We start from the raw sequence: 27,912 nt of genomic DNA on the forward strand, positions 1-27,912 counted from the left end.
TGGGGTAATTGGCCAAGTACAATTGGGGAGAAAAGGGGGGAAAAAAAGATTGGCTGTTTGCGTGTCAGTCGTAGCACACTCCATTATCAAGGGATATGATAGGCTGGCCCAATCCCAACGTCCCCCGAAGGCCTGAACCCTGAACACTCATGGTCCCGGATTTAAGTGGCGTGACCTGGTCAGTGCTCGAGCGTGAGAGGCTTCAAGGGCTGGAAACGGTTTAAATAGGAATGGGGCAGCACTTTGCGACATGTCAGTACGTTACCTTGAAGACGCCACAACATGATTCGTACTACTGTGCGTTTGGCACTTTCTATTTTACGTTCTTTGCCTTCTTCACGGCCAAGGCACTTAAGGGACCGTCTGCCCGACTGGACGTCTTCCAGGCTCTGGCCTTGCAGCGTGGACGAGACGTACCTGTCAAACAATCAATGTACTCGTTTTTGTCAAAACAGCGTGGTTAAGCAAAAAATTAGAAGCAAAGGTTGACGAATGAACTGGGTGGGGAATATAGTAGGTAGCATATGCTTGGGTTCCTCTAATGTCATGTGTTTCTGTGTACCATCTTACATCTTTCCTTTACATTTGGGCACAGCAGCGTCAACACCCATGATTCCTTCCATGCTTGTTGGTTTACCGTTTTTTTTTTGGGGGGGGGGGTTCCCCCTTTTTCCCCAATTGTACCCATCCAATCACCCCACTCTTCCGAGCCGTCCCGGTCTCTGCTCCGCCCCCTCTGCCGATCCGGGGAGGGCTGCAGACCACCACATGCCTCCTCCCATACATGTGGAGTCACCAGCCGCTTCTTTTCACCTGACAGTGAGGAGTTTCACCAGGGGGACGTAGCACGTGGGAGGATCACACTATTCCCCCCAGTCCGCCCCCCCCCGAATAGGCGGCCAAACTGACCAGAGGAGGCGCTAGTGCAGCGACCAGGACACATACCGCCATCCAGCTTCCCACCCGCAGACACGGCCAATTGTGTCCGTAGGGACGCCCGACTAACCGACCAAGCCGGAGGTAACGTGAAAAATTGTGGTTTTATCCCCACAGCAGAAGGCAGCAGAGGACAAAGCTGGTAAATGCATCTGTCTTTGTTCAACTCAGCTCAGTTCGATTCAGCGGTTGCGGCCGGACGAAGCTCGGTGGGAGAGACCACGCCATGCACTTCCAGTCACAGTGACTGGGCCACTGTCGAGCAGTGTGTCATGTCTGACTTGGTCTGCGAGCTAATGGGGTCAGTCTTCGTGTCAGGAAACACACACCTCGCATGGACATACCTCCAGAAAAAGGTTTCACAGCGACTTTCTGTTCGGTTTCAACTAGTCCAGCGTTCACACTTGGTCCAACATTTTTGGACTAAGCAGATCTTCAGTGTGTAACTGTGTGTAGGAAGTGTATCGGGGCGTTGTGTTCATCTTTATAAATTATATTCAACTTGCAATGTTCTCGGAGGAACGGACTGCATTTTGTATGGCACTTTACTAGCTCCAACAGCCACTCACAGTGCTTTACAATTAAGTAATGCCTCACATCCACCCACCCACCCACAAACACACTCACACACCAATGGTGGTGTCAACCATGCAAGGTAAAACCCAGCTCACCCAGAGCAGTTAGGGGGTTAGGTGTCTTGCTCGGGGACATCAACATTTTTGCCAGGAGGAGCCGAGGATCAAACCGGCAACAATCCCGTTACCGGATGACCTGCCCCACCTCCTGAGCCACTGCCGCGCCAGCAGACAGGTGGAGTAGACAGGTGAGATATGGAGCTTAGAGAAACGGGGCCATTTACAACTGATCAAGACGCAGCCACAACACATCTCAAACCACACCCCAAGGTGGTTTATCAGCTGGAATACAATCCGTTCCCAGGGCATCCAGGATGCACTTCCACTTAAATATTTGTAAGTTTAAAGCACTAGTGTTGTCATATGGAGCCGGAAGTCAGACACTGAAGAAAGCGATGGTAAACAGGTTGAGGCTGCAGAGATGTGGCTTTATCGCAGGAAGCTTCAAAGAAGTTGGATGGAGAAACAAACGAACGCGAGCATCCTTAATGAACTAGGAACAAAAAGAGGACTAATGGCACATATAATGAAAAGACAGTTATCATTCTTGGACATACTTGTCGTCCAGGTGGAAGTAAATTAACTAAGACGGCGATTTTGGAAACTTACATCAGCAAAGTGCAAGAGAGGCTGACCAAAAAGGCAGTATCATGATGACGTCAAAGAATGGCTTAGTCTGAAAATATCGGAGGCAACAAGATCAGCTCAGGACAGAGAGAACTGGAGGAGACTTGTTTGGCAAGCATGTCATGCTGATGGTGCTGGCAACCCTCGCTAACGAGGAGGCCTTAAAGAAGAAAGAAGATGCAGTTTGGCACAGCGGCGGCAATTGCCGGCTGTGCACCGTGGCATACATACAATAATGAATGTTCAACACCGAAACACCTTTCTGTGCCTGCCACCATGCATTAACTTGAATCAATACACAACGGAACAAACTGAAGCCGCAAGTGATTCAATCACCAACTAGTTTTGCTGCTGGAGCCTGAAGTGGTCTGGTGCAACCAGCCTTCTTGCAGATATAAGTCTGGTCTGGCAATACACCCTGTCAGTAACAAAAAAAAGGGGGGCTCTCACACACTAATGAAGAACAAGAGATAATGTTTTCTGAGTAGTTTTGAATAGGTTAATATATGGCTTTAGACAAAATAAATATTTCAGTGTCAGTCCCTAGTTACTGTATGGCAGAGCAGCCTCATAATATATACTGAAAGCTCTGAGGAAGTACCCTTCACACTGTAGTATCAAGGCCAGGGACTATAAATAGGGTACCTAACTCAAAAATAGTGGTACGGGAGGAGCACTTTCCACAGATGTACCATCACAGGTACATGTTGGTCACTTAGCGTACATTACTGAACTTGTGACACTACAAATGGTAGGGTAAAAAAAGAAGAAGAAGTGTATACTGTAACCCCAAGCGACAATATTTGCACTCCAAAATGTAAAATTTTGCTCCACCTTTTCTGAGAGTGTATGAGTGAAAGCCATGCAAGTCTGGATGTGGATTCCCGGTGATACTTTCATGTGCTAAACATCTGGAAAAAACAGACGTTTCTAGAAGCCAGTTGGATGGCTGTCAGCGGTCATCCTCTGATGCTGGCCTCATGACCTTGTTTGTCTGTGCAACAAAATATGGTTTCAGCTCATCAGCCAGTCTCATACAGATGTTTGTATCTGTTGTTTGCCTTTTGGTGAAACACTACTGATGCGACACTAGGGGGGGGGGGTCTGGTGAATTCAAAGGCATGGGGAGGTGCTGAAGACTGTTAAGACCTACCTCATACGAGACAGCAGCTCGTCGTATGATGGCTGGGAGGTGATGTCCTCTTCTACACACACATCCCTGCCAAGAGGATACACAATGATCACCCTAAGAGTTCCTGTGACACACTGAAAGGGACAAACACACACACACCCACACATCTGGTACCTGGTATCAACTCCAGAGGGGGTGAGCAGGTAGCAGCGTAAACAGCTGTAGGAATGGGCGGAAGAGGCTTCGTCCCCCACAGCTTCTGGCAGCGGCTTAATGATCTCGACAAAGGTCTCTGGGAAAATACCTGTCTGATTGTTCACTGTTCCCTGGACAGAGGAGAGAACAGAATAGAATAGAACGACAGAACATGGTTGCGAGATAAAGGAGGGGGGGGGGCACAGCGAAGCAGTGGAGATGATGTAAGGGAGAGGGGAGTAAAGAAAATACAAGTTACGAGGCGTCAAATAGGACTGCCCCAGTAGAACTGATGGAGGATGATAACGAGATGGGTGGATGATCAGGAGAGAATGCAGAGAGATGGAGGGCTCAAATGAACGGTAAGTGCTAGAAGTGTTTTTACAGAGGTACTGATGGACTCGCTGCCCCGCTCCAAGTGTTGATCATTTAACAAGCACCACAACGCCGGCTGTGCGAGCCTTTACTGCACCACAGGTGGGAAAGTAAGTGTGCCTGTGTGCAGGTTTGCTTGTATACACACAGAGAGGCACACATTACTGTACACACATGGGCAGTCGGTCACATTCAGAAAGGCGGAGACGTCTCTGCTTATTTCTCTGAGGGTCAGAATCTGGGTATATAACAACAGCTATCAATCAGCATGAGGCTGAAAGACTGTCAGTAACAAGGCAGCTTTTGAAACAGACGCTGAACACTTCACTCTTTCCTGTTGTCTTCAGTTTTGTTTGAAGGGAAGACTTGAACACTCGGACTCGGACATGAATTTCAAGTCATGGCCTACATATACACACATGCAAGTACAACTCTAGGAACTATTCCCATGATTTTAGACAGACAATTGACAATTACTGTCATAGTTATAAGCTGGATGGATGAGCATGTCAGAAGTGCAATTCCTGCAAGAAAGGGAGAAAGATCCAGACACACACAACGCTAGGAGCTAAACAGTATAGCAACTGGCCACAAAACACCTCCATTGCAACAGGAGGTCAAGTGTTTTGCCTTAGGGCACTGGGGGTGGTTGTTGGTGTTATGAAGAACATTCTCCTTTGATAAAAAAAAGGCTTTAAGATACAATTTAAAAAAATGTCCCTCTTAAAATGCCATAATTTACATATTCTCCTAGAAACAGCCATTCCATATGTTAGCGTTCTCCTCTATAAGCCATTTTTCAGTGGTGCCGGCAGGGTCCACCATCCCCAACAAGTATTTGAACATAATGGTGACGGTGATGATGGATTAGGAAGGAGTATATTAGAGGGACAGCTCAGGTTGGACGGTTTGGAGACAAAGCAAGAGAGACAAGACTGAGATGGCTTGGACATGTGTGGAGGAGAGATGCTGGGTATACTGGGAGAAGGATGCTGAATATGGAGCTGCCAGGGAAGAGGAGAAGAGGAAGGCCAAAGAGGAGGTTTATGGATGTGGTGAGGGAGGACATGCAGGTGGCTGGTGTGACAGAGGAAGACGCAGAGGACAGGAAGAGATGGAAACGGATGATCCGCTGTGGCGATCCCTAATGGCAGCAGCTGAAAGTAGCAATAGATTTAAACATAACAGTGAACCCACAGAATATTCAATGAGTCTACCACAAAAAAAAGAAGAAGAAGAAGAAGGAACTTGCATGTCAAGTGATAAACATTAAACAACATTTAATTGTTTAGTTAAATGGTGGCTTGATATTTTGCTCAAAATTACCATATTGGATGACATTATTGATCAGATTTCTTTCTCCAAAAGACGCACACTGCCGCTGGGTTATCTTCTCAACGCACTTCTACTGCTACAGTGCACAGCCAAGCAAAACCTGCGACCGAGATAACGAACCGACGCGGTTGCTTTATCTCGGCCACAAGAACGCACACTGGAAGGAGAGTAATGGAGTATCAGCACGCGTCCTGCGAATGTAACTTGGCGTTTGTGCCGGGGTTAAGTTGTGTCAGCTGTCACGATGCTCTGTGTCACTGAGATAATATGCCGCGATAGCTTTGTCCTTCAGGAAATGCCTTTCCTTTTCGACACATCGTTCCTCGCTTCTCTTTCTCTCTCCCGCTTTCCATCTTCCCCTGTTCTCCATCGGCAAATCTCTCTCTCTCTCATCCCTTCTCCCTCCCTCCTCTTATCTGCACGGCTCTCTCTAAGTTCAGAAACAAAAGTGTGTCACACAAGTTGGTTGTCGTCAATAGTAACCGTTGCAGAAGATGAATAGAGATTGTAGTAGTTTTAATGCATGGTTAATCTGTCTTCCAGATGAATCATCCACCCTCTCTATTTTTACTCTGTCTTCCTAGCTAGTGAGAGGTAGGACGAGTGCATCCCTCCTCCGTTCTGTAGTGATGAATACCCTCTCCCACCATATCAGTTCCCACCTATTCTCTCCCTCCCTCCCTCTCTCTCCTCTCCTCCGCTCCCACCTCTCACACATTCCAATCCCACTTTGTGATTCCCACACATCTTTGCCAAGGGAATTTCCTCAAGTTTTCCACAACTGTTTCTCTAAAATATAGATTATTCCAAGCATCCGTGTCATAGTCATCTCAAATTACTGGTTGGTTTGACAGTTCTCTACATCTCTTGGTAATAAGTTTATTTGGTAATTAATTATTCGCTCACCTGGGGCCTCATATCAATCGTTACTACGGGCAAATTTTTTCTTACACACCCGTGGGATTTTGTAGCCCTGAGGTTTGTCTCAGAGACGAGTGTAGAACCTGGGTAACCCCTGAATTTAGACACCGACTGGCTAACACTGATGTCTTTGCAGGCCTGGGTGATTACTCGTCGCAAGAGGTAGGCAATAGATGTTAGGAGGAAGGAATTACATATAACCATCATGCTTTGCTGCTGCTGCTGACTGTCAGACAATCTTGAGGGCAAAAAAATCCCATGGGCGTGTACGCACAAATTTGCCCATACTGATGAATGATACATGAGGCCCGATCCCTAAATGGAATGAGCTCCTGGCCTCCATCGGAGATACTGGCTAGCTTACTTCCTTTAAGAAAGGCCTAAAAAATGTCCTCCGCCAGACCTACTCTCATCCTTAAACGGTGTGTCTAAGTAGACCTCTGAAAACTGACTGATATGACTCACTTGATACTATCACTGGTGTCTGCTACTACCACTGTGTCCATACTTAATTAGACACCACTATTATCAGTGTCTACTGTTGTGCCCATCTAGCTTTAGAGAGGGCGTCTTCCCCTTCATTTGAGAGGAACTGCTCATGATCCCAGTAGGCATCCAGCAGTTGAGCTAAACTAAACACACTGACCGACGTACCTTCTCACTACACACACAGACAGACATATATATATAAAAAGGTGTCCCGCAGTTTGTCTGACGCTATATCCAGTGGATATGAAAAGTCTACACACCCTTGTTAAAATGGCAGGTTTTTGTGAAGTAAGAAAATTAAACCAAGATAAATCGTGTCAGAATTTTTTCCACTTTTTTTTTTTTTTGGTTTAAAGTGCACCCTATAAAAATAAAGTGAAAAACAAACAGAAACATTTTAGGGGGGAAAAACGTTCAATAACCTGGTTGTAGTATTAGTGCACACACCCCTAAACTAATATTTGTTGACGCGCCTATTGATCTTACGACAGCGCTCAATCTTTTTGGGTAAGAGTCGATCAGCTTGGCACATCTTGACTTGGCAATATTTTCCCACTATTCCTTGTAAAAACGTTGGCGATCCGTCAGATTGCGAGGGCGTCTTCTGTGCAAAGCCCTCTTCGGGTCACCCCACATATTTTTGATCGGATTCAGGTCTGGGCCTTTCCAAAACGCTGATCTTCTTTTGGTGTAGCCATTCTCCTTTGTTGATTTGAATGTATGCTTCGGGTCATTGTTTGCCTGGGTCCAGACCAGCAAGTTGACGGATTCTTTTGGTCTGGCACCATGGCATGAAACAAATGCTTTCTGAGTTGAAAAAGCAATTATCCAATGAGCGCCACAGGGTGGTGGGGGGGGGGGGGTTGTAATGATTAGCCAAACGGTGCCACAGGCAAGACTAACGCCGTTGTCAAGTGTCAGACGGCATGTCTTTTCAATATCGCCCGACATCATAGTTTGCTTTTACTTCACTCCACTCTTAAAAGCCTGGCAAAACCAGTTCGTTGGCATGGCTACGCATCAGTGCTGCTTAAAAAGATGTTCGATATAGGACACATTGGTCTCTAATGATAGGTTAGGGAAAATCAAATCCCCCTCCCCCACAGACATCAGTTAGAGTGGCGGCGATGTCAGACTGAAGATGGAAATGAAGATGGATGGATGAGCATGTCAGAAGTGCAATTCCTGCAAGAAAGGGAGAAAGATCCAGACACACACAACACTAGGAGCTAAACAGTATAGCAACAGTTAGAGTGGCGGCGATGTCAGACTGAAGATGGAAATGAAGAGTAAATGAGTTGTCAATTTTGTCTGATACCCGGCAAGGTGGTTGTCCTGCTGAGAGGCGTACCGAGTAAGGTCTTCATCTTCAGCTTTCTAGCAGACGCCTGAAGGTTTTGTGCCTTAATTGACTGGTATTTGGAGCCTTTCATGATTCCCCCCACCTTGCCTAAAGCCCCAGTTCTGGCTTAAGAAAAGCAGCCCCAAAGCCTGATGCTGCCACCACCATGCTTCACCGTGGGTATGGTGTTCTTTTGGTGATGTCATGTTTTTTTGCCAAACATACCTTTTGGAAATATGGCTGATAGGTTCGACCTTGGTTTCATCAGACCATAATGCATATTTCCACATGGGTTTTGGGAGACTGGATGCATCTTTTTGCAAAATTTAGTCGGACTTGGGTGTTTTTTTTTCCTGTGAAAGGCTTCTGTCTTCCCACCCTACCCTATAGCCCGGACATGAAGAGACTGTTGTCACACAGAAGGAGCAAACCGTACTTGCCAAAAATTCCTGCAGCTCCTTTAATGTTGCTGTAGGCCTCTTGGCAGTCTCCCTGACCGGTTTTCTCCACATCTTCTCATCAATTCTGGATGGATGTCCCATTCTTGGTAATCAAAGAGGGTTGAGTCAGTTCATCTGGACACAGCGTTTATTGAGATACGTTTCATCATCATCTAAATGACCTGACTGAAGAGGTGTGGCGAGTGTGTGGCGACCAATGTGGCGAGCTGGCGCGGAAGAACGGAGAGATAGATATCTCTCATTCGCAACTCTCGTGCCCCATACACTGCATGCTGTTTAATTTCAACACCCCGTCAGAACCAAACAGAACTGACAGGAAAGGAGAGGCAAGAGGCAAGAATGCATTTTAGAATGGCAGCTGCTGTGTCCCATACACTGCACCCCCCCCCCCCAGGAGTGCTCCTTTACTCTGCCCCTCCCCAATAGTCACTCTCTTCAGTCACTGACTGAAGAGGTCACTTAGATGAGTAATGAAACGTATCTGTGAACTGATTCAACCTTCTTTGATTTTCTTATCTGGATTATCGAGTATGCATCGAGACATGTTCTTGGTAATGTCAATGCTGTGACATTTTCTCCACTTGTTGATGATTGTCTTCACTGTGCTCTATGGTATATCTAATGCCTTGGGAAGTCTTTGGTACCCGTCTCCTGATCGATACCTTTCAACAGTCACTGCGTTTAAGTGGAGCTATGGTTACAGCTCGATTAGGCCATGTAACTGGACTACGGTAGGTGGCGATATGCCCCCTTTCAGCTGGTTGCTACTGGACCTTCTTCTGGTTGACCTATTGGGTCACATACCAAACAAGCAACAAACAAGTTAGCTAGCGGGTTCCATGTCGAGCAGCGTTAGCTGACACAACATAAAGTTTGTCTCCTCGTCTGTCCAGAAGTACGTGGTTCTCCCTCCAGCACTCGCCATATTGATACTGTTGATACCACGCTGTTCGACTTCTGGGTGAAAGACCGACGCAGGAACTATGGATCACGCGCAGAACGCCTAGGCCGGTTTGGGGCCGATTGAAGCGTATACATGCCAGAGTAAATCCATCCCCAACCGCATCATCTAGGCGTGTTAGTCCCACTTCCAGAAATCGATTTAGTATGACTTCAGTGGGACCAACATGTTTACATGTATCTTAAAAGTCCAGTTTTAGTCGGCCTAACACAATAAATCCACTTTTTCTAACATCATGTAAACGTACTGAGTGAGATCCAGGGATTTTGCAGTTGGATGCAACCAAGATGTCAGAAAATCCTCCGGCAAACTTTATTTGGGGTGAATCACAGTCACTTTCATTGATGGCAGGTGTGTATTAACTACCATTTAACATCAGTCTGAATGTGATTGGTTCATTCTGAAAACAGCCACATCTCCAAAAAGGGTGTGCACACTTATGCAACTAGGTTATTGTACGTTTTGGATTTCTATTTTTGTTCCCTGACATGTCTGATTTGTTTTCCACTTAATTTTTCTAGGTTGCAATTGAAATAAAGCGGATAAAGTTCTGATCTCAGCCCAGATGATGCCTGCAGCCCTATTGACGGCAGTACATTTCTTAGTGTTTATTAAATTGCTTAAATTTTTGCAGAGTAATAACTGCACTGTTTTTCTCTTAATTTTTTTTGCATTTTTGGTTTTTGCACAAGTCCTGTTCTTGCAGTTCTGTGACAGATAACTTGAAACTAGATGTTTTATATTCACAGGTCTCTGAGTGGCTGCTGCAGCTAGAAACACACTGTAGAAAATGGAACATGATTGATTGATGATTTATGATTGGTTTCTTTTTTACATCACAAAAACCTGCCGTTTTAACAGGGCTGTGTAGACTACTTACATCAACTGTAAGTAGGACTCATGGTAAAAACCCCAGAAACCAGTGCCTTTAAGCAAGGCACTTAAATTGCTAAATGACCCAAGTTGGTGTGTGTGTGTGTGTGTGTTCCCAGTTTTTCCTCCTTTTCTCCCTCTGTCCCTCTTCATCCCCTCTGTAGTCTTTATGTGTCTTTCTCCAATCTCTGCATCCTCTCCATCTCTCCTTTTCTCTTCCTCTCCATCCCTCCCTCATTATATCCAAGTTCTTCCTCCTTGCATCACCATAACTCCCTTCCCCTCCCTTTTTCTTCTCCCTCCCATCCTTTTCACTCTCTCTCTTTTTCTCTCTCTCCCATTACCCCCCACTCCATCTAATTCACACACTCTCCTCCTCCTCCTCCTCCTCTTCTTCCTGGTCTCACCTCCAGCCAGTCAGCGTTGACTCGGCGCAGCAGGAAGATCACCTCTCCCTTCTTCAGGCTCAGCTCCAGTTTGTCGTTGCCGCGAAAGTCGAACATCGCCTAGGACACACACGCATACACACAGACACTCACGCACGTACACACACATACACGCAGAGATACACACACGCGCACACACACACACACAAGGGCAGAGAAAGTCCAACACGGTGATCAGAGGAGCGAAAGAGACAGAAGGACACACTGAAAGACAGACAACACAAAGCGGACAGGTAAGATTCGATACACTTTTTGGAAATGGACGAGAGAGAGAGAGAGAGAGAGAGAGAGAGAGAGAGAGAGAGAGAGAGAGAGAGAGAGAGAGAGAGCGAGAGAGAGAGAGAGAGAGAGAACAGAAGGGATTTACTTTCTAACAGAAGTTTGATTCTTGAAATTAACATGATCTCTGGAAAAATTAAAACACTGTGTATATGTGTGTGTGTGTGTGTGTGTGTGCTTGTGTGAGTTGGATTTGACTTTAAAAGGAAGAGAGAATTCAAAAATAATACAGCTAACATTTGCATCTGCAAGTTCATGTTTTTGTGTGTGTGTGTGTGTGTGTATTTTTATTTGCACATCCCTTGTATGCGTGAGCGTGAGAGAGAGTGAGAGTGTGCGTGCCCGTGTGTCATCATACATTGTACATATCTGTGTACTGGCGTGTACATGAGCACTTAGGGGATGTGTGTGTGTGTGTGTGTGTGTGTGTGTGTGTGGGATGAGTTAAAAAAGATGTAGTGGGAGCATGAAAGCAGCCACTCACGGCGGGCTTAAAAAAAATCACCGATGATAAAATGCAAAGACGGAGTGAAGAGGAGGACTGGATGTCAGGTTAGTTAGCTGTGGTGAGTCTGAAACCCAGGAGCGGACCGGCATGGGATTAGCATATAAAGTAGCTGGTGGAGTCATTTCGTGTGGCTGTGGCACCTTTTTCCATCCTCGTGCACCATTAATAAGGCACGGCAAAAAAAAAAAAAAACCTTCACACAGACAGGCGATGAAGTAGCCCGGTAGAGACGGGTGCACTCGAACACACGCACGTGCATGCAGGTCTGCATGCAAACTGACAGCCACAGACATACACAGACATGCAGAGACTTACATACACATATTCACACTAGGGCTGTGTGTAGGCGAGACTCTGGCGATACGATACACATCACGATACAGGGGTTGTGATTCAATATATCACGATATATCGTGATACTGTAAGAAAGGTGATATATTGTGATACTGTAAGAAAGGTGATATATTGCGATACTGTAAGAAAGGTGATATATTGTGATACTGTAAGAAAGGTGATATATTGTGATACTGTAAGAAAGGTGATATATCGTGATACTGTAAGAAAGGTGATATATTGTGATACTGTAAGAAAGGTGATATATTGCGATACTGTAAGAAAGGTGATATATTGTGATACTGTAAGAAAGGTGATATATTGCGACACTAAGAAAGGTGATATATTTTGATACTGTAAGAAAGGGGATATATTGTGATACTGTAAGAAAGGTGATATGTTGATACTGTAAGAAAGGGGATATATTGTGATACTGTAAGAAAGGCGATATATTGTAATACAATAAGAAAGGTGATAATATTGTCATACTGTAAGAAAGGTGATATATTGTCATACTGTAAGAAAGGTGATATATTGTGATACTGTAAGAAAGGTGATAATATTGTCATACTGTAAGAGAGGTGATATATTGCGATACTGTAAGAAAGGTGATATATTGTGATACTATAAGAAAGGTGATATGTTGACACAGTAAGAAAGGTGATATATTGTGATAATGTTAGAAAGGTGATATATTGTGATACTGTAAGAAAGGTGATATATTGTGATACTGTAAGAAAGGTGATATATTGCGATACTGTAAGAAAGGTGATATATTGTGATACTGTAAGAAAGGTGATATATTGTGATACTGTAAGAAAGGTGATATACTGAGGTTTCATAGGCCTGTGTTCTTTGTGATTATGCTACTTCCTGTCTCAGTTTACGTTGTCGGGTTGGAGTGGAAGAGTCTAATGGCTGAAAATACATTACAACACTGTTATCTAGCGGTTGTGGGGTTACACACAACACGTTTGCCACGAACCTTTACATGTAAACAATTAAAAATCAATACAGCGGTTTTGAGAATGGATACAGTATCACAAAAGATACTATCGCGATACTCAAGTGTATCGATATTTTCTTACACTGCGAGTATGAATGCATGATCGCCCACTCACATGTCTACATGCACAAACACACATCAACACTGACACATGCATGCACAGTCAACATGCAGACATCCAATCACACACGTGCACTCAAACAAACGGTTGCATGCACTTCTGTGCCACGTGCAAGTGTGCACGCACACAATTTTTGTGTTGTCACTGTATCGGCTGCAAAGACGAGATTGTAAGGAGAGGGCGATCGAGACAAAGACGAAGGTACAGAGAGGAAGAGATGCAGAAAAGCCCAAAAGATAAGAGGTGAGAAGCAAGGAAAGGAAAAGAGAGGAAGACAGAAAAGGAAAGAAGAGGTTGAGGCAGTGGGAGGGAGGTGAAAAGGAGGAGGAGGAGGAGGAGGAGGAGAAGAATACTTCTAAAAATGCGAGGAATCTACAAGGTTGTTTTACTGCATGGATGGAGCTTTTGCACGAATCTGTTTGTTTGTGGAACCACTGTGAAACCAAACAACTACTGACCCCCAAAAGAGTACGACAACGTGTCGAGTTGGAGTCGAATTTAATTTGTGTCGCCCGAAATCACATTTCCGTCCCAGAGGGCTGAACAGTCACGCTACATTCTCCAACAGATGAAAACACAAGTGCCAACGTGCAACACCGCCAGTCCTGAACACCCTCAATTCTGAAGACCCGCAATCCTGAACACCCTCAATTCTGAAGACCCGCAATCCTGAAGACCCTCAATTCTGAAGACCCGCAATCCTGAAGACCCGCAATCCTGAAGACCCTCAATTCTGAAGACCCGCAATCCTGAAGACCCTCAATCCTGAAGACCCTCAATTCTGAAGACCCGCAATCCTGAAGACCCGCAATCCTGAAGACCCTCAATTCTGAAGACCCGCAATCCTGAAGACCCTCAATCCTGAAGACCCTCAATTCTGAAGACCCTCAATTCTGAAGACCCGCAATCCTGAAGACCCTCAATTCGGAAAAATATCCAACACCAACAATACACTGTTGATTGTGTGTGTGTGTGTGTGTGTGTGTGTGTGTGTGTGTGTGTGTGTGTGTGTGTGTGTGTGTGTGTGTGTGTGTGTGTGTGTGTGTGTGTGTGTGTGTGTGTCTCAGGCTTTGGTGGGGGAGCAGGGGGAGGGTTGAGTAACAGAATGATTCACATACATCTCCCTAGTATCTGAATGTGTTTGTGAGATCATGTGAGTGTGTGTGTGTGTGTCTCCAGAGGTAATGAAACATGTGGGTTGATTACGGAGGGAACTAGGGAGCTGTTGGATTAACAATCCACTGGGATTACTGTGCCCCTGAGGAGACATCCACACATCCACACACTGAGCCTCTCACGCTGTCTCTGACACACACACACACACACACACACACACACACACACACACACACACACACACGCACACACACTCTGCTTGAGTTCAGACCTGATGTTTTTAATGCGTTGCTCGCAAATACTGTTGTGTTTGAGCACCCATTCAACCCACTGCACGTTATCTAAAGATGAAGCGAAAGTGTGTCGGAGGCTATAAGATACTTCTCCCTCCTTCTGCCTCCCCCCCCCCTCTCTCTCAACCAATCCTCTTATCTCTCCCTCCACCCTAGTCTTTCCACGAAAGTCTACGTTTTCTTTCTCTCGCTTTCCCAGATCTTCCATCGCTTACTCTCCTGCTGTTCTCTCTCTCGCCCTCTCTTAATTCTTTTCTCTTTATCTTTTATGGCCATTCTCTTTTCCTCCAGCTTCCTCTAGCTCCCCCTCTGCAGCTCTCTCACTCCATTTCTCCTTCTCCCACTCTCAGTGTCTCTTCGGCGTGAAACTCTGTGTGTGTGTGTGTGTGTGTGTGTTTATATCCACATGTGTTTTTGACTTAGTAAATGTTTGCATTGATTCCTCCTAGACGTACTAAACATACACACACACACACACACACACATATACACACACCAGCACAGCACAGTTTTTCCAGGTCAGGTCGATGGGGGGGGGGGGGCCCAATAGGGGACCACTCTAACTATATCCACACAGCCCTTGGGGTCAGCCAACCACAGGAGAAATGACCCAATCCAATTAGATCCATGACAACTGCTCCATAATGAGCTCGTTAATTCCTCCAGTCGTTAGTCTGGTAATAGGTAGGCGGAGCCAAATGAAAAAAAAAGAAGGTTTATTTTTTCCTTGTCGTTTAATTAAAGAGCTTCTTTAATTGGATGGCCTACTTCGTGGTAGATCTGGTGTGAAGAATCACGGGAAATAGGTGTGTGTGTGTGTGTGTGTGGGTGTGTCCGCTGTTGTCGATGTGAGCGTGTGCCTGTCTCAGATGTCATTAGCAGCTCGCACATATGGCGCCGAAAGTTGTTGTAGTCGCGCTATCAAGCCTGTGAAGACGTGTGTGTGTGTAAACATTTGCTTTAAAACGACATGATCTTCAGACCTTGGTGGCTATGAATGGAAAAGCCAAAAGAATTGAACAAGGGGCTCAGAATCTGTCTTTGTGCGAAGTAAATCATACAGCCAACTGTCTGTGCCGAACATTTCTGTGCACGCTAGAAATCACCTTTTGTGTGCGATTACGACACTGTTCTTATTACTGCCCAGTAAGAAACTCACAATATGGTTATGTGGCCACTGAAGTCAGCATATCGCAGAATTCTGCTCCGTCTTTTGCTTTTCACTGACGCGACATTTTCTTTAGTCACAGTTTCTTCAACATTTTACATGAGCCCATCTCAAAAAGTCTGGTCGCACAAATGACAACATGGCAGGTGGTGGCGCGCAACATTTTAAAAAGAATGACATGAAAGAAAGTGGAAATTCACAACTTCACAACCATTCACAAGAACGTGAAGAGCAAAATGTCCAAAAATGTTTTGTTATTGACTTATTGAGCTACTACTACTACTACTACTACTACTGCTACTACTGCTACTACTACTACTGCTACTACTACTACTACTACTGCTACTGCTACTACTACTACTACTTTCAGCTGCTCCCGTTAGGGATCGCCACAGCGGATCATCCGTTTCCATCTCTTCCTGTCCTCTGCATCTTCCTCTGTCACACCAGCCATCTGCATGTCCTCCCTCACCACATCCATAAACCTCCTCTTTGGCCTTCCTCTTCTCCTCTTCCCTGGCAGCTCCATATTCAGCATCCTTCTCCCAGTATACCCAGCATCTCTCCTCCACACATGTCCACACCATCTCTATCTTGCCTCTCTTGCTTTGTCTCCAAACCGTCCAACCTGAGCTGTCCCTCTAATATACTCCTTCCTAATCCTGTCCTTCTTCATCACTCCCAATGAAAATCTTATCATCTTCATCTCTGCCACCTCCACCTCCACCTCCTGTCTTTTCATCAGTGCCACTGTCTCCAAACCATACAACATAGCTGGCCTCACAACCATCTTGTAAACCTTCCCTTTAACTCTTGCTGGTACCCTTCTGTTGCAAATCACCCCTGACACTCTTCTCCACCCGCTCCACCCTGCCTGCCCTCTCTTCTTCACCTCTCTTCTGCACTCCCTGTTACTTTGGACAGTTGACCCCAAGTACTTAAACTCATTCACCTTCATCACCCTTACTCCTTGCATCCTCACCATTCCACTGTCCTCCCTCTCATTCACACGTATGTATTCTATCTCGACTTTCATTCCTCTTCTCTCCAGCGCATACCTCCACCTCTCCAGGCTCTCCTCCACCTGCAACCTACTCTCACTACAGATCACAATGTCACTGAGCTATTTGCATAACATCAACCCATGGACATGCTTTCCCTGAACCCGTCTTGGTACAGTAGTTTTGTTTGCATGTAAAGAAATTAAATCATTCAGGGAGGACTCTAGTAGGACCAACCACAGGCCCCAAAAAGCACATCGACCCTCCATTAAAGCTGAAACCTATAAGTACGTCATGCACACAAGTGAACAACTGAACTGCATGCTCATATTTCTTCCTTGTGAGCAGTGCAGAGCGTACAGGTATATCTGCTATTGCTAGAACCGGTCCTTATCTCAAATTCTATATATAATTTTATTTAGCAGCTTCTTTTGTCTGGATAGGGTAGTGGCTCGATGCTGTTTGGTTGGGAACCTGTTTGATTTTCAATGCAACTATCTTTCTCCCGCTCTCTCTGGCTTAGGTTTTCTCTTTCCTAGTCTTTTTTCTCTATCTGTATGTTTTCCCCCCATCTAGCTTTATCTATACCTTGCCTCCCTTTGTTGAATATTTCTCATTCTCTCGCTTACTCTCTCAATGAACACCCCCCACCACCACCACCATCCCATACTTATAACAGAAAATCCAGGCTTGCTATGTATCGTTGGCAGCTAATGCTAACAAAAACCAGTACGTTTCATTGACTTTGCTTGCAGCACATAGTACCAGGGCACATTAATGCCCCTTTTCCTCTACATGGTACCGGCTCGACTTGACTCGACGAGTGTCGCTTTCCATTACCGTAACAGCGCCCCCTCAGTGTAGCTGGTCTGCATGGATTTTGGTAACCGCTCCAGTTTTGTTTTGTTTTTTGGAACCTGGACAAAGGTGGTACCAGAAAAGTGATAACAGTTACCAAAATGCCGGCACTTTCCAGGAACTGAAAACAAAAAAAGTCGAGTGGAGTTGAGCCGGTACAATGTAGTGGAAAAGGGGCATAACATCAGTCGGTACTTGCTGTTTGGAGCTCGGCTAAAGCTAACAGCAAGCAGGGGAGACTGTTGGGCCGAGAGTGTTGCTGGAGTGAGAAACACTTACTACTAACAAACATTCACCTCTTGGTCACAATGTACTGTAAAACCAGATCTTACGCACACCCACACACACACACACACCTACAACAGACCCCCCCCACACACACTTGTCCGACATGCACTACAGAGCACCACAGGAGGTCATTCCTGCCTGTGGCTATCAAACTTTACAACTCCTCCCTCAGAGTGTCAGACACTCACAGTTAATGGTCACTGGACTGCCCTTCCACTTGTGTTACCCTGTCGGGTTTTGTTTGTGCCGCGGTAGTGCAGCATAGATAGGGTTACGTGCACCATGCTGCTTGATACATTTTGTTCTTGTTTCTATTTCTTCTTTTATTTCTATTTGTTTCTATTTTCTTGTTATCTTGTATGTTGTTAGTTTTTTCTTACTAGAGCGTGAGTGTCTGTAATAGAACCCAGTTTCCCCTCGGGGATGAATAAAGTGTTCTGATTCCGGTTCTGATGCAGATAACTAGGGAAACACACATAGAAGAAAGAGAAGTACAGGTGAAAAGAAGGAGAGGGAAGCTGCAGAAAGAAAGAAAGAAGTTGGAAAGTTGTGTGGGCTGACAGGTTTTGTGAGTGAAGCATATATTTTACTTGTGTGTGGGAGAGAGGGGAGGCCGACGGTGAAGGAACCAGAGATGGAGGGAGAGAGAAAGAGCGTGAAATGGAGCCATCGCTCTTACTTTGGCAGTAAAAGACCACTGGAGTGTTCAATAGGCGCTGCAGTGCATGTGTGTGGAGTGTGTGCGTTACCATTTGTGTATGTGTACTTGCGTGCTTACTACGTCTTTTTTACTTGGGCGTGAGGTCAGGCCCTATAAAACGCCACCTACTGTAAGTGCGCACGCACACACACACACACACACACACACACACACACACACACACACACACACAAACACACACTGTGGCTTGACGGCTGTGTGCAATGCAGTCCGGTCCCGTCATGTGTCAGTCAGGTTATGCTGTCACTGTTGTAACTTCTATTGTTTCTGGAATAATAACAAAAGTGCCAACCCTCGACTGACTATTTCTGTGATATATGACATCATTATAAAACTCTGTGTGTGTGTGTGTGTGTGTGTAAGTGCAGAGGCCAAGCCAAGAAGTTGATGACGATATTAAGGAGCAGAAAATGTAACGTGAACACTTGCATGGGAAGACAGCACGCAAAACCAATCGTTGACGAGAAAGTCGTGTGTCTTTGTATGGTTGTTGTAATGCCGCTACAGGAACAGGAACACTTTATTTGCCATTTCACTTCATGCACTTGCGTACATGAAATGAAACGAAATGCCATTTCCCCCAGCCCACAACAGTACAACACAAAGACAAAAACACATCCAAAAACTACAAGAACACACACATCCAAACTAATACACACATCCAAACTAATACACACATCCAAACTAACACACATATCCAAACTAAACAAAAAAATCGCTATCCAAGGGAACGAACGTCAGCCAGGATGACTGTCGGAACCGCCGGTCTGCATAGGCTAGCAGTTAGCTTAGCCCACCCCGCTTCCGTGTCCTGTCAGACCGCCCTCTGCATTTCGTCTTCGGGGGCAGCTCCAGACAGGGGCCGTGGTCCCCGGGCCCACCGGACGAAGCAGACCAAGCTCTCCCAGCCGATCCAGTGCCAGCTCTCCCAGCCAGAAACCCTCGACACACCTCCCCGAACTCCTCACGACGACATCAAAAACACCACAGTCAACACCAGGTGAGGCCGCCACCAGACCGCCCTCGGTGTTATCGGAACCGCCGGTCTGCATGGGCTAGCAGTTAGCTTAGCCTGCCCCGCTCTCTCAGCCGATCCAGCGTCAGCTCTCCCAGCCATCAAACGAAGACAACACTTAGACACAGATGTGGACAAAGACACTGCATGGACGGTACTGGGTGAGGCCGCCATAAATGTGAATTTGCGCCGCAATCTTCCGACACCGGCACTGGATGAGGCCACTGTGAAGACGAATTCACGCAGCCATCTTCCCACACCGGAAGCGGGACTGCAGTCTACTGGAAGAGCATTTAGTGCAGCGGTCTATTCCATTGCCTACCAACACAGGGATCGCTGGTTCGTATCCCTGTGTTATCTCCGGCTTGGTCGGGTGTCCCTACAGACACAATCGGCCGTGTCTGTGGGTAGGAAGCCGGATGTGGGTACGTGTCCTGGTCGCTGTACTAGCGCCTCCTCTGGTCAGTTGGGGCGCCTGTTTGGGGAGGGGTATTTGGGGGAAATAGCATGATCTTCCCACACGCTACGTCCCCCAGGTGAAACTCCTCACTGTCAGGGGAAAAGAAGCGGCTGGCGACTCCACATGTATTGGAGGAGGCATGTGGTAGTCTGCAGCCCTCCCCGGATTGGCAGAGGTGGGTGGAGCAGTGACCGGGACGGCTCGGAAGAGTGGGATAATTGGCCGGATACAATTGGGGAGAAAAAGAGATTGATTATAAAAAATTATAATCAATCTCTGTAACTCCATTTTGACCATGTTTACTTTTCCTTCAAAGACCACACATAGAAATACACATGTACCTGCAAGACGGACAGTCTTTACGTTGTGTTGCTCACTCACAGCGACATGTACACATGCACACACGCACACACGCACAATTACTTGCACACAGAAACATGATTTTTGCACATAGACACACAAACATACAAACAGAGAAACCAGAGCGTTTGAATGAGCCGAATACACACAAAAGTGTGCTCAACAGAAACACTCAGACACACAAACACTTACACATCGACAGACAGGTTCTGCATTAAACGACAACAGATTATTAATAGTGTTGTGTGCGATAAGAGGTGTTCATCACAATGGAGAGCGAGAGAGAGCGAGGGGGTGGTGGGATGGGACATTGTAGAGGTAAGGGAAACAAGGACAAAACTGAAAGTTGTCCGACGTGCAGGGAGGAGAAAGAGAGAGAGAGGATGGAGGATAGTGTGCCGCAGGGAGAGAGGGAGATCGGAGGGAGGGGAGAGAGGGAGAGGAGGAGATGGAGACAGATTAAGGAATTAAAAGAGCAAGCGAAGCGAAGCGGGAACCATTGATGAGGTCGACGGAGTCGCAGTGGCGGCGGGGGGGGGGGGGGGACCGCGAGACTCAACACTTGACCAATGAAGTCTCCCCTCACTGATTCGTCCCACCAGTCAATACGTTGGTGTTTCTTTTTCTCACCGTTTTCTCTCTTACTCAGGTTGTGCATGAATTCGTGTGCGTTTATTTGTGTTTGTGTGCACATCATAAAAGGCAGCAGAGCGTATCGTAGTTCTGTGTGTGATGTGGTGGTGTATAACAAGGCCGCTTGACTCGGAGGTGGTTTTACGTGGGTCGGCACTGAAACTGTAACCAAAGCAACAGCAAGGACAAAAAAAAAAAAGAAAACAACTATAGATACCTCAGCTCTGGGGGAAGAGAAAAGATCCATCTTTGGTTTGACTTCTTGATTTTTCCTGTGTGAGAGAGAGAGAGAGAGACAGAGCAAGAGAGAGAGAGAAGGGGTGTCAACATAAATCAATCAAATAAGTAGGACATTAAAAAGGCATAAACAGAGAGACGAAGTGTAATGCTTCATGGAAGAAAAAAAATCACATTTGCATAATAGTGGATAGGTCCGTTGCAAGAAGAGAGGAAGTAGTAAGTGTCAAACTTGGCATCACTTCCTCTTGAGAGAGTCCCCTTTGACTTCACCCACCAACAGTGAACTAACCACTGGTAAACTGACCAATCAGGAGTCATTATCTTTGGCATTAAGAGGAACTAGCCAGGAAAGAGGGCCGCACGTTTCTGTCATTGAGGGATGGAAAATCCCTGTGAAATGTGTTGGCTGAGCTCAAACCAAGGATGGTGGCAGTGCTTGGCTTGTTGGTTAAGTTAAACTATGTAGTGATGTATGACAGACACAGGTTGTGTGTCATTAAGGAAACAAGAGGATGTGTAGACAATGAAGGAAATGGACTGATACTGAGCACACCACTTCATGTTACACATTATACTGTCTTTGCATTTCACAGGGTGGTGTTCTGAAGGTCATCCTGGCTGGCGTTCGATCCCATGGACAGTGATGTTTTGTTTATGTGTTCTTGTAGTTTTTGAATGTGTTTTTGTCTTTGTGTTGTGCTGCTGTGGGCTGGGGGAAACGGCATTTCGTTTCATTTCATGTACGCAAGCGCATGAAGTGAAATGACAAAGTGTCCCTGATTCCTGAAGATACACCCAGCAATGTACAACTAAATCACAGCTATCACACTGAAAACCTACAAATAATGGTCCATAAGGGAAAACAATCGTAATGTTCAACGTCAGCTATCAATCGCTCTCTCTGGTGACATCACTGGCACACTTTTTTTCAGTGCCATTTCACAGATGCACAGAAGACGGCTCAGTATTATGGCTGCTAGCAGACTGGTATCCCTACAACATACACTATATGTACAAAAGTATTGGGGCACATCTCTTACTCATTGAATTCAGGTGTTTCATTCAGACCCATTGCCACAGGTGTATAAAATCCAGCAGCTAGCCATGCAGGCTGCCTTTACAAACATTTGTGGAAGAATGGGTCGTTTTAAAGAGCTCAGTGAATTCAAGCGTGGTATTGTCATAGGATGCCGCCTTTGCAATAAGTAGTTCATGAAATTTCTTCCCTGCTAGCTATTCCACGGTCAACTGTAAGTGGTATTATTGAAAAGTGGAAGCGTTTAGGAACAACAGCAACTCAGCCACGAAGTGGCAGACCATGTAAAGTCACACAGCGGGGTCAACGAGTGCTGAGGAGCACAGTGCGTATGAGTCGCCAACACTGTTGACTCAATAACTGCAGAGTTCTGAACTTCCTCTGGCATTAACATCAGCACAAAAACTGTGTGCCAGGAGCTTCATGGGATGGGTGTCCATGGCCGAGCAGCTGTATGGAAGCCTTACATCACCAAACGCCATGCACCAAGCGTCAGATGGAGTGGTGTAAAGCACACTGCCACTGGACTCTGGAGCAGTGCACACGTGTTCTGTGGAGTGACGAATCACACTTCTCTGTCTGGCAGTCTGATGGACAAGTCTGGGTTTGGCGGATGCCAGGAGAACGTTACCTGCCTGACCGCATTGTGCCAACTGTAAAGTTTGGTGGAGGAGGGATAATGGTATGGGGTTGTTTTTCAGGGGTTGGGCCAGGCCCCTTAGTTCCAGTGAAGGGAATCTTAATGCTGCAGCATACCGAGACATTTTGGACAATTCTATGCTTCCAACTTTGTGGGAACAGTTTGGGGAGGGCCCTTTTCTGTTCCAGCATGACTGTGCCCCAGTGCACAAAGCAAGGTCCATTAACAGATGGTTGGGTGAGTTCGGTGTGGAACAACTTGACTGGCCCGCACAGAGCCCTGACCTCAACCCCATCGAACACCTATGGGATGATCTAGAACGGAGATTGCGAGCCAGGTCTTCTCGTCCAACACCAGTGCCTGACCTCACAATACTCTTCTGGATGAATGGGCAAAAATTCCCACAGACACACTCCAAAATCTTGTGGAAAGCCTTCCCAGAAGAGTGGAAGCTGTTATAGCTGCAAAGGGGGGTCCAACTCCATATTAATGCCTATGGATTTAGAATGGGATATCATAAAAGCTCCTGTAGGCGTAATGGTGTCCCAATACTTTTGTAAATATAGTGTATGTATATACAGAGAGATAATGTAGAAAATTGTGATTGTTTGCCTTTTATGTGCCCTGCTGTCAGGTCCTCAGGGAAGGTACTGAACCTCTGCCAGCTTCCTCGTTGTAAATTACTCTCAGTACAACCTTGAGCTTAATAGCCAAAGGTAAATTTGTAATTACAAAGTTGACTTCTGGCACCGTGGATCAAGAGAATGCATAAGCAACAGATGTGTTGCTCACTGGCAACTGGCCTTACATACAACATGACCTCTTTCCCGCTGAGGCATGAAAATGCTTTTTTCCTGCAGCGATTATAGAACAATTTGTACTTCCAAGCCATATATTTAAACAGGTGCTTAACCTTGTTGTATGCACGTAACGGATGGTTACAGCAGGTATTGTGACTTGTTTTTCCGGCAATTTCATATTTCACCATAACCCCGGCTTTGTGTATGACCGTTGCTCATCCAGCCAAACACAGTTAAATAGAGAATAATGTAATAGAGAGAAAACGAGCGTACACTTGAATCCATTTAGTTCTCCCATGTGAGTGGGTTGAGCGTTCTGTCTGAATGAGCTTGATCAGCATAAACACGTGTATTGCTTTTGTTTTTGTGTCTTATGTAAAGCGTCTTTGTGTACTTCTAAAAGCACTATAAAAATAAAATGTATTATTAATTATTATTATTATTACTATTATTATAAATAAAACTTTTCCCCCCTTTATCTCTCCAATTGTACTTGGCCAATTACCCCACTCTTCTGAGCCGTCCCGGTCACTGCTCCACCCCCTCTGACGAGCCGGGGAGGGCTGCAGACTACCACATGCCTCCTCCCATCCATGTGGATTCACCAGCCGCTTCTTTTCACCTGACAGTGAGGAATTTCACCAGGTGGACATAGCGCGTGGGAGGATCACGCTATTCCCCCTTCCTCCCGCCCCGGAACAGGTGCCCCGATCGACCAGAGGAGGCGCTAGTGCAGCGACCAGGTCACATACCCACATCCAGCTTCCCACCCGCAGACACGGCTAATTGTGTCTGTAGGGACGCCCGACCAAGCCGGAGGTAACACGGGGATTCGAAACAGCTATCCCCATGTTGGCAGGCAACGGAATAGTCTGCCATACCACCTGACTGCCCCCATTATAAATTAAGCTGGTGGTAATCATCTACCATGTAAAGAAAAGCTTCAGTGAATACGGAAAAGGAATGGACATGAGTGTCTTCTGCCCATGTGGCACAGGAAGTAGTCTGTAACGGGAAGGCTCTGATTTAAACAGCATAACCCTACACTTAACCACTACCTCACCTTAACCCTAGCCCTAACCACTGTAAAGGCCTTTGCCTTTTCTTTTTTTTTTTTTCATTTTATTTCTGATTTTTCCCTTTTTCTCCCAATTCAGTGGCCAATTGAACCCTATTTTAGTTCAAACACCCCCCCTCGTACTGCATGTGTTCACCAACTGCATCTCTCCGGCCGGCAGTCTCGAAGGAGACGCCTCGCCATTTTCGTGACAAGGCGACTCCAGCCCGAACCTCTGCTTTTTCCAACACATCCAGAGATGCATTCATGTGACGAACACAAGCTAACCCGCCCCCCTCCCCAAGACAGCGCTGCCAATTATCGCTGCTTCATCGAGTCCGGCCAGAGTCGGATCTGACGAGACCGAGGCGCGAACCCCGGTCCCCAGTGGGCAACTGCATCGACACAAAGCCGATGCTTAGACCGCTACACCACCGCGGACCCTTAAGGCCTTTGCCTTTTTGGAAAAAAAAAATCCGTCTTCGTAGCCCAACAAATCTAGATAATAAGAGAGCTTACTGATGGATGTGACAAAATGCAGAAAATCCAAAGTGTTCCAAAAATAGTCACGACAGATGACGTTTTTCGGGGTTGGTGTGTAAACTTATTGAACAATGTATGAGGTTTTTAACGTGTGAAATTTTCAGATGAACAATTTAGACTTGAATTTTGCGTGTGTTTTGCGCGACGTTTTCAAATTTGTGTGCCGCTCGCTGAGAATGTCAATAGGCGATCCCTGCCGGTCATGTGGTTTTTGAGAGAATGTCTGGAGACTCAAACTGGATCCCAGGCACTCGAAAAGTTGTTTTATTAGTGCAATACATCTTTTTGCTGATTTATAACTAATTAACAAATAAGATATTAACCATTAATAACATTAAGTAACCACTTATAAACCCTTTATCATGAAGTGGCCCTGAAAGATTCTTGGTTCCGACTGCCTCTTTCTCCTACAGGTAAGTTGGAGGTCACCGACCTTGACCCCGGAGCTGATAAAAGACTTGCTTAAAGACACTACTCATGGGCATCCAGGTAGTGTAGCGGTCTATTCTGTTGCCTACCAACACAGGGATCTCTGGTTCGAATCCCCGAGTTACCTCCAGCTTGGTCGGGTGTCCCTACAGACACAATTGGCTGTGTCTGTGGGAGGGAAACTGGATGTGAGGATGTGTCCTGGTCACTGCACTAGCGCCTCCTCTGGTCGATCGGGGCACCTGTTCAGGGGGGAGAGGGAACTGGGGGGAATAGTGTGATCCTCCCACGCGCTACGTCCCCCTGGTGAAACTCCTCACTGTCAGGTGAAAAGAAGCAGCTGGCGACTCCACATGTATGGGAGGAGGTATGTGGTGGTCTGCAGCCCTCCCCGGATCGGCAGAGGGGGTGAAGCAGAGACCGGGACGGCTCGGAAGAGTGGGGTAACTGGCTGTATACAATTGGGGAGAAAGGGGGGGGGGACACTACTCATTCTTCTCTCAATCACATTATCTTTTCTCTACCGCAACTCACTCTCCACTGAGGTCAAACAGCATTGAACGTAGAACTCTGGGAATCAGACCATCTTAACACTTGGCATCGTTCACCCCACCATCCTTAATACCCTTGGAGAAGAAAAGTACACTTACCCCCTTAAAGTGATTATTAGATCAATATTCCAATAAATCATTGACTTGTCAACCTTAATTACCCTCACCAATGAGGACTGGATGCTCTGCTCACTAGTCGCACAGACCCGGGCCACCCTACGGATTATTTTTTATAGCAATACAGTTGTCATATTTATTTAAAAATACCCAATATATCTTGTCTTCATCAATCATTAATATCAGTAACAATATGAATGGTTTGCAGTTGTTCGTCAAAACGGGTCATACCTGAACGGAGCACCTGGGTTAAGGATTAGTGAGTCACGTTCGTCCTCAGATGGAAAGACGCTCAGACTTTCTGACTCAGTGGTCTGTATTTATTTCAGGGTAAGAGATGCTGGGCCCTGAGAGTAAGACTGGGCAGTAATCCGATATGAATGTGTGTCATCTTTTGATGGTGTGATACTGGGTTGAAATTTGGACATTGTCATGCTGTGATACACAAATGAATGATTAGAGACAATCTATTACCTAACATTTTTTATAGATTGAGCTCTGAAATATTTGAGCATCAATTGAAAACTAGCCCTCCCCCCTTTCCTCCCAATCGTACTCGGCCAATTACCCCACTCTTCCCAGCCGTCCCGGTCTCTGCTCCACCCCCTCTGCCGATCCGGGGAGGGCTGCAGACTACCACGTGCCTCCTCCCATACATGTGGAGTCACCGGCCGCTTCTTTTCACCTGACAGTGAGGAGTTTCACCAGGGGGATGTAGCGCATGAGAGGATCACGCTATTCCCCTCAGTTCTCACCCCCCCCCCCAACAGGCGCCTTGACCAACCAGAGGAGGTGCTAGTGCAGCGACCAGGACTCATACCCACATCCGGCTTCCCACCCGCAGACACAGCCAATTGCGTCTGTAGGGATGGGATGCCTGACGAAGCCAGAGGTAACACGGGGATTCGAACCGGCGATCCCCGTGTTGGTAGGCCATGGAGTAGACCGCTACGCTGCCCGGATGTCCTGAAAATTAGTTTTAGTTTGATATACTTTACATTACCAAACAGTTCAACGTGATGAACCTCAGTTGTATTCTTAATACAGTATTGTTACATATGTAGATATCGATATGTATTAATTATATCACGTAAAATTCCATATGATTATGTTGACAATATTTTCCATCAATACCCTGCCCCCCCCCCACCCCACAATGGATGGAGAATATTTCTGAAACAAACTTCCCTTATGTACTAAAGTTAACACTCCATGGCTGCACAGCAGGTTGTGGGGTAAAGTTACGCTGATAGTGCCGCAATGAATCCATCTGCCTTTAGAGAGAGTGTGTGTGTGTGTGTGTGTGTGTGTGTCATACACTTTGCGTGTGGGCGGGCGGAGGCGCCGGAGGGCTCGAGGTCGGTGCTGGCTGTCCTGCTCCGTCTGGTAGAAGAAGATCCTGAGAGTGTCGTCTAGCAGGAGCCATGTTGGCAGACTCAGCAATCTCTGAGACGAGAGGGGAGAGAAGAAGGGGGAGAGATAAGGTGGAATAATGAAGGCTGGAGGAGCGGCTATACGGACAGATAGAGAGGGGTGTGTTGAAAGGGCAGGTGACTAGGGTAATGGACAGCGGAGAGAGGGCGATAAAGGAGCGGAGACAGATGGGGGCAG

At 46.2% G+C, this 27,912-nt stretch overlaps 1 protein-coding gene across 1 annotated transcript in view; it reads right to left on the bottom strand.

Annotated features, from left to right (window-relative positions):
* ncf4 (neutrophil cytosolic factor 4) overlaps positions 1-27,912 on the bottom strand; it is a 48,533-nt gene that overhangs the window by 6,357 nt on the left and 14,264 nt on the right. Inside the window, exons 5-9 of the mRNA XM_056301647.1 lie at positions 27,620-27,747; positions 21,106-21,160; positions 10,690-10,788; positions 3,505-3,656; positions 3,352-3,417 (exon numbers count right to left, since the gene is read on the bottom strand). Coding sequence (XP_056157622.1) covers positions 3,352-3,417; positions 3,505-3,656; positions 10,690-10,788; positions 21,106-21,160; positions 27,620-27,747 — 500 coding nt within the window. The remainder of the gene's footprint in view (positions 1-3,351; positions 3,418-3,504; positions 3,657-10,689; positions 10,789-21,105; positions 21,161-27,619; positions 27,748-27,912) is intronic.

Source organism: Lampris incognitus (assembly GCF_029633865.1).
Source record: "Lampris incognitus isolate fLamInc1 chromosome 5 unlocalized genomic scaffold, fLamInc1.hap2 SUPER_5_unloc_2, whole genome shotgun sequence".
Classification (NCBI taxonomy): Eukaryota; Metazoa; Chordata; class Actinopteri; order Lampriformes; family Lampridae; genus Lampris; species Lampris incognitus.